Here is an 8,530-nt window from a genome sequence, read left to right on the forward strand (position 1 = left end):
GTACTTTCACAAAGACGTCAGTTTGCCTATTAAATTCATAGTACCACATCCTTATCCACAAAGTACTGAATATTACAGGTGTCCATCAGTATTATATCAGTTTAGGAATACGTGTTTTTTTTAATCTTCCCACCATCAATTTCTTGAATATGCACCCCTTCCTCATTTCTGTATGAACTGTGAATGTAGCAATATGCGTCCCCTTAAACCTAACCCTAACCTTTAGTCATGTCAGTAGTAAATATATAGTACATTCAATACGTGCGTACATTCAATACGGGCGTACATCCAATAGGCGATTTATGTTGACGTACTTAGCTATCTCGTGGCAGGAATATACCACTATACAATTCAATATTTGCATCTGCTTTAAAGAACATCTGTATTGTATTAGACATATCGATAATAGATTTTTGCCTTATCTCGCTTTAAATGATGTTCTCCATTTGTAGCACTAACTTTATTAGTAAAGTTACTCCCCTTTACTCCGCTTCAGCATTTGTAAGAAAATGAAATGCGAAAAATGTTACAGATCTAGACCTATCGATGGCCTTAATATCTCAGTAAGTTTACTTGATATACAATTATAATATTGATTGTTAAACACATATACAGTAGGCCTATGATGCTGTTGTTTTGTTAGACACGTAGTTTATATAACGGACAAGTCAAGGTTAACCTAGTCCTATCAATAATAAGACCTGACATGACATATTTTAACATTTTGACGTCTATCGGTTATACAATGCAGATTGAAAATGAAATGTAAAATAATAAAATAATGAATGTTGAAGGTAAAATGAGCATGTACACGTCTAATATTTTGGACTAAGGTTAACCTACATTTAAAAATTCAGATCTGTACTGTTGGCTACAATGTTAAAGCATTATCCGAATTATGACCTACATTGCAGTAACAACATTGATTTCCAAATTACTCTTACAGTTTTGCTAGAAGTAGTAGAACGTCATGATACAGCATACATCACTTTTACGGCCCATTCTTCTAAATAATGGCGCCAAAATGCCTCGGATAGGGGTAGGAACATACCTGCTGCAAGGTGAACTTTGTCGAGAAATAGTGGAAAGAGCTCTTCAATTGGGGTAAGAAATGTGAAAGTACTTCAATAGCTGATTTTTTCGACTTCGTTTATTCCTTAACTGGAAAAAGTCGAATGGAAGTATCATGTTTTAAACTGCTGTAGCTTATTATATATATACACAAAGGCAATTCCAGTTTCTTTAGTTCTACATTACATCCGCTACAAGTATATACGAGTATACTTTATGACATGGAACTTTTCTTAGCTTTGTTTTACTTGTTGTTTTTCAACAGTATTTCAATCGTATGTAACTGGTGGTTAACCTAACCAGTGTGTCTAGATTCTGTCGTCGGTTGCCAGGTAGCAGTTTGGTTGGGGGTTGGACAGGACAACCTCGACTTTGTTGTGATATGTATTGTTTCAAACCGATCAATATATAAACTGCAGATACCTACAGAAATAAGGAATATTTGTCAAGACTAAAATAAGGCGTTTACACTAATGTTTTGCAAAATGGCGAGTGCGAATGTTGGTTTGCTGTGAATGGTAGGTTTAGGTCATGTGATTTAACTGTCAGAGTAAAAGGGTTAACATTACGTGTCCGTTTATGATCAAGGGGAAGCAAAGACAACTAAACTATAGTAAAAACTACTTTTTGATACTGCTACACTACATTTACGAACCAGGTGTTTGCTAGATGGTATTTAACCTTTAGTCTGCTGGCGGCAGGTGTTTCAGCCTTTGCGACAAATGCAGACCAAGATCAGCCTGCACCACATCCGTGCAATCTGATCATTGTCTGCACTGTTTGCTATTCAGTCATTAAATTTTCAGTGAACACCCGTTCGAATAATAAGTGGTACTACCCAAATTGAATGATGGACCAGTCCATTTTAGAAATTAAGCAGGGTAAGAGTTAAGAGGGATAACGAAATAATAGACAATATGTATCGGCAACCTATGACATGTAACAGTACTACCATGTTCTCCGTTAGTGACTGTCAATTTCGCTGAAGGACGAAATGACCTCAGTCACAACGTCTTTTATCAAATCGTCTTAGAGGGAATATGCCACACCACGACCTCGTGATGTATAGATCTGCGTTCTCCCTATTAAGTAAAGCGCTCGGTCGCCAAATAAGTGGCACAGGAGTGTTTAATCTGAGATAAGGCAAAACTAGTTTTAGGTGGTATGTTGTCCTATAATGATCTGTTATAATGAGTACTATTATGTGATTATAAATCGCCAGTCCATAGTTTGTGCTGTAGACGGGTCTATATTTAAACACAGGTTTGCTGGCCTAAAGCGACATCTCAAAGAAATAAATTCTGTGAAAACGTATCTGTGATGTCATGTAATAAACCTCTTACTGAATGGTTCAAAGAACCAGGTGTAAATAGCTTTGACTATTGACCGTCAAAATATTCAGATGCATGGTTTACTTTTAGTACGTATTCCTAAATCGAATTTATTTACAAAAGACACAGCTAGTAGCTCAGATCGACCGAAAACTAACTTCTTGTTTCACTTGTGTGTCTCTTTCAGATATCGCCATGTTGATACAGCGCACTCTTATGAAAACGAGAAAGACATAGGAGTTGCAATACATGCCATAGAGAGACGAGGAAATATAAGTAGAAAACAGCTCTTTGTGACCACGAAAGTCAACAGGATTTATCAACATCCGGTTGATGTGAAGCTTTCATTGGAAGAATCGCTCGAGGATTTAAAATCTAAATATGTTGATCTTTTACTAATACATTCGCCTTGGGGATTAAAGAATCGCGGGGATGGGGATACAAAACCAATGCGGGAAGATGGCACTTTCGATTGCTACCCATATGATTTAAAAGCAACATGGCGCGCAATGGAAGATGCAGTTCACGCGGGAAAAGTCAAATCGATTGGACTATCAAATTTCACTGAGAAACTAACAAAAATGATCTTGGCCAATGCTAGAATCCGACCGCAGAATTTACAGTTTGAATGCCACGCTTATTACCAACAGAATCAGTTGAAATCTTTCTGTGACGAGAATCAAATATCTTGCACAGCTTATGCACCCCTTGGGGCTCCAGGTAAACCTATGTGGCACGCATCTGAGGAAGATAGCAAGTGTAAGCTGCTAGAAGACAAAACAGTTTTAGATATTGCAGATAAATATGAGCGCACACCTGCCCAGATTTTACTTCGGTTTCTTCTTGAAAGGAATATTGCCGTAATACCAAAAACGTCAAGTGTACAAAGACTAGAAGAGAACGAGACCGTGTTTGACTTTGACCTAGAAGGTGGTGATGTGCAAAAACTTAAAAGTTTAGATCGTGGAATAAGATTCTTCCTTTTCAAACAATACAGCCATCATTCTTACTTTCCGCAGAAGAATGAGCCATTTTGAAATTAACTCCTGTGTACTTCTGTGAAGTATTTTTTTTAGCTCACATGAACTTTGTATAGAACGAGATATTATATGTGGATGGTGCGGCGTCTTTCGTCTTTACTTAAACATATTCTTCTTAGAGCCTGCTTGTCAACATTACATCAAACTTATCAGTAGCATCCTGGTAAGGTTATGTCTCAAATGTGTCTAAATGGTTCAGCTTTGTACCTTTTGTGGGGTCTTCAGAGCTAAAAATAAAAATACAGTTAAACGACTTCCCATGAACCGCTTGAAGGATCTCAAACAAATTTGGTCTGTAGTCTCTTTAAAAGGTTGCATCTCATTTTTAGCTCCACTATTCGGAGAATAGGGGGGCTATACTACTCGCCCCGGCGTCGGCGTTGGCGTGATCCGTCTTGGTTAAAGTTTTTCGGCAACCTTTGTTTTTCTGTCATATCTTTGTTACTATTGCTTATATCTTACTGTAACTCCACATAAACATTGTCCAGTATACAAACAATGTATGTGTAGGGGTTGAGCCCATTATACCCAAGGTCAAGGTCACCAAGGTGTTGTACTTAGGTTATTTTTAAGGTTAAAGTTTTTCGGCAACCATTGTTTTTCTGTCATATCTTTGTTAATATTGCTTATATCTTACTGTAACTTCACATAAACATTGTCCAGTATACAAACAATATACCCAAGGTCAAGGTCACCAAGTTGTTATACTTGGGGATATTTTAAGGTTAAAGTTTTTCGGCAACCTTTGTTTTTCTGTCATATCTTTGTTAATATTGCTTATATCTCACTGTAACTTCACATAAACATTGTCTAGTATACAAACAAAGAACATGTAGGGGCTGAGCCCATTATATCCAAGGTCAAGGTCACCAAGTTGTTATACTTAGGTTAATTTTAAGGAAGTTTTCCGGCAACCTTTGTTTTTCTGTCATATCTTTGTTACTATTGCTTATATATTACTGTACCTTCACATAAACATTGTCCAGTATGCGAACAAAGTATGTACAGGGACTGGGCCCATTTTATCGAAGGTCAAGGTCACCAAGGTCTTTTACTTAGGTTATTTTTGAGGTTAAAGTTTTTCGACAACCTTTGTTTTTCTGTCATAACTTTGTTACTTTTGCTTATACCTTACTGTAAGTCCTCATAAACATTGTCCAGCACACAAACATAGTATATGCAGGGGCTGGGCCCATTATACCCAAGGTCAAGGTCACCAAGGAGTTATACTTGGAATTATTTTCGTGTTAATTTTTTTCGAAAGCTTTATTAATAGACATATCTCTGGTACTTTAAAAGATAATGACTTGAAATTAAAAACATTTATTTATAATCATCATCTGCATGTGTGGTTACATACCCCATAACTCTAATTGTATTTTTGACAGAATTATGCCCCTTTAGTACTTATACTTTTTTTGCCATCTTTGCTCTCTGGATATTACTTTAATGCAATATAAGATAACGACTTGAAACTTAAAATGTATCTTTATCTCCATTATCTGCATTTGTGGTAACACTCCCCATAACTCTGATTTGTATTTTTGACCAAATTATGCCCCTTTTACACTTAATTTTTTTAACAAACTTCATTTTCTGGACATAACTTTGGTACTATATAAGATAATGACTCGAAACTCAAAATATATCTTAACCATCATCATCTGCATTTGTAGTAACGATCCTAATAACTCTAATTTGTGCATTTGATGGAATTTTGCCACTTGGTGTATCTTCCTTCTAAAGTAGAGATCTCTTATTCAGACATACATTCATTTTACTGACAAATCCCCGAATAGTGGAGCGCGCTGTCTTACGGACAGCACTTGTTATTTAAATGGAGACAGCCGAACAAAAAAAGAAGAATCTGTAAACAACCTTCTGTCGTGAATCACTTGATGCACCTTCACCGGTGTGATTCTTATGAGGGTCCCTCTCAAGTTTAAATAAAGGCATACAAATAGAAATACCTTAAACAACTTCTCTTTGTGGACCGCTTGTTGGGTCTTCTTCAGACTTGGTCTGCAGCACCATTTATAAAATTATCTCCATTTTTTTTAGATATGGGGAGGAGAGCTGACTTGGTCCCATTTAGGCGATGGAACAGCAGAAAATGAAAAAGCAGTAACATAACTTGTAATAAACTGCCTAAGGTTTAGGAGTATATCATCAAAACACAGAAATATTTGATAAACGAACAACATCTTTACCAATTTTTACCTGACCATTACATGTTCTGCCGTACTGTCCCGTACGACGGATACTCAAAATATTCACCCTTTGAAAATGAATATCATTTGTAAAGAAAAAGTAAACAATTGTTGAAAACTGTATTCCACCTAGTTATGTGAAGTTTCAACACTTGTACGTTATTGCAAATGCATCAAAACGAACATATGTAACAGTTCTTTGAAAATGCTGAGTTTTTAAAAGCGTTTAACTGTCCGGAAGTGGAGCCCATTTAGGCAGTCCTTTTCCGGAATTCAATGTTTATATCGATCAGTACATTGACACTTGTTTTGTAAAGTAATGTACATGTTTTACATGCTGTCAATTTTCTATGATTTAGTGCTGTTTGATTTTTTTCCTCAAAACGTAAGGCTAAGCGTTAATGGATGCTCACCAAAGTTGATGATTAGACGCAAAGTCTAAAGGTTTAGGTCTTCCTCAGATGAGCGGCTTGTGCCAATTTGGGTATCTTGTTCGATCATATTTTTTAGCTCACCTGTCACATAGTGACAAGGTGAGCTTTTGTGATCACCCTTCGTCCGTCGTCTGTGCGTGCGTCCGTCAACAATTTCGTGTCTGCACGATAGTGGTTTCGTTTATGATTTTATTTTAACCAAACTTGCACACAACTTGTATCACCATAAGATCGCGGTTCCTTTCTTGAACTGGCCAGATCCCATTATGGGCTCCAGAGTTATGGCCCCTGAAAGGGCCAAAATTAGCTATTTTGACCTTGTCTGCACAGTAGCAGCTTTATTTATGATTTGATTTGAACCAAACTTGCACACAACTTGTATCACCATAAGATCTTGGTTCCTTTTTTAAACTGGCCAGATTCCATTATGGGTTCCAGAGTTATGGCCCCTGAAAGGGCCAGAATTAGCTATTTTGACCTTGTCTGCACTTTAGCAACTTCATTTATGATTTTATTTTAACCAAACTTGCACACAACTTGTATCACCATAAGATCTTGGTTCCTTTTTTGAACTGGCGAGATTCCTTTATGGGTTCCAGAGTTATGGTCCCTGATACGGCCAGAATTAGCTATTTTGACCTTGTCTGCACAATAGCAGCTTCATTTATGATTTGAATTTAATCAGACTTGCACAAAACTTGTGTCACCATAAGATCTCAGTTCCTTTCTTGAACCGGCCAGATCCCATAATGGGTTCCAGAGTTATGGCCCCTGAAAGGGCCAAAATTACCTATTTTGACCTTGTCTGCACAATAGCAGCTTCGTTTATGATTTGATTTTAACCAAACTTGCACACAACTTGTATCACCACAAGATCTTGCTTCCTTTCTTGAACTGGGGAGATTCCATCATGGGTTCCAGAGTTATGGTCCCTTAAAGGTCCAAAATTGGCTATTTTGGCTTTTGCAGCCATATAGAGACTTCATTTATGGTTTTAATTTGATACAAACTTCCAAAATATCTTCAACAACAATAAATCTTGGATTCAATGACAAATCAGATCCAATCGTAGGTTCAAGAGTTATTTTATATCTGATTACCTCCCCTGATTGTAATCAAAATGGATTTATATCAGTAAGTACTTATAGGACTTATTTGAAATTTCATTATTTTTATTAGTTGGACTGAGACAATCAGGGTAGATAACTATGGACTGAATTTATGTCAAATTACCTCCCTTTATTTCAAATTAAAATGGGTATATCTCCATAACTAATGAAGATACTGATCTGAAATTTCATTTATGTCAACAGATTTATTTGGCAGATCCTTCTTTTGTTCACTTACAATATTTTTTTTTTAATAACTTCCCTTTTACGTTACTATAAATAGCTTATTTTTAGTAACTTTTTTATTATTGGCCGTAGGGAAAAACCGAGACCACTTTTCTGTTGTACAACATGGATGGTACCTCCAATTTTTAGGTGTATATGACATATCTATACCTTGTAAGATTTTTTTTTTCTTTTTGGTTAAATTTCTTCCCTTTGTTGTTCCTGTCCTTTCGACTTAGATATTTTTTCTGAGGACCTTCTTGTCCTCAAGTGCAGTGATAACAGGTGAGCGATATAGGGCCATCATGGCCCTCTTGTTTTATTTTAGCAGTTGCAGTTTTGGGTACAACATTTCTACTTTTATATTTTAAACCGGTGTTGTTTTTTATATACATCATTACATCAGATATTAAATGTTGCTTGGTGTTACAGCAAGCTGTAGCCCTTGATACTTAATAAATCAAATAACCTCAATGATCTTAGTCTTGTTGTATGTATTAAGGTAGGCAAACTGTTTTAATTTTAATTAACCTTTCAATTTAATTGAAGACGGTAAAGAATACCTGTACCGTACGTTCGTTCAGTCATTGATTTCCAGGGCCTTTTTTCGGTTATGTAAGGAGTATCAACATTGTATATACTGTTTTGTCTTCTGTTGTTGAAGGATCAAAGCCATCCAATGAGTTGTACAGGTGTCGGCATTATCAAGTATATCGTATAACTTGATTACATATAAGAAACTGTCTTTATATCAAGGCGGCAGCTTTATTGTATATTACTAGACAAACTGGTGCCATGTCGATTGTCGAACGAAACACACATTTACGCCGTCCAAGGTAACCTTACACATATAACTCAGAATTGTACTTCTCTTGTGTGGAAACATTTACCACTATTTTAAAACGTCTTAAACATATTTACTTTAAATCCCCAACTTCTACTACTCTGGCAGGAAATAAACCTGTACGGAATACTATAAAATCTTACTCAATTTTATTTTAAACGTCTTCAATAATTAAATTTACATCCATTTAATATTTTGCTTTCACCTTTATAAAGCACAAAAGAAGTTTCAATTCACTCTACATAAGATTGAAATACTTCTAAATT

The 8,530-nt window shown here is 36.1% G+C and overlaps 1 protein-coding gene across 1 annotated transcript; it reads left to right on the forward strand.

Moving 5' to 3' along the window:
- The first annotated feature begins 484 nt into the window (after positions 1–484).
- Positions 485–7,897, forward strand: LOC123555080 (aldo-keto reductase family 1 member B1-like). The gene is made up of 3 exons (XM_045345646.2): positions 485–563; positions 947–1,104; positions 2,590–7,897. The coding sequence occupies exons 2-3, from the start codon at positions 971–973 to the stop codon at positions 3,437–3,439; spliced, it is 984 nt and encodes a 327-aa protein (XP_045201581.2). The 5' UTR covers positions 485–563; positions 947–970; the 3' UTR covers positions 3,440–7,897.
- Positions 7,898–8,530: the final 633 nt, after the last annotated feature.

This window comes from Mercenaria mercenaria, chromosome 7, assembly GCF_021730395.1.
Source record: "Mercenaria mercenaria strain notata chromosome 7, MADL_Memer_1, whole genome shotgun sequence".
NCBI lineage: Eukaryota > Metazoa > Mollusca > Bivalvia > Venerida > Veneridae > Mercenaria > Mercenaria mercenaria.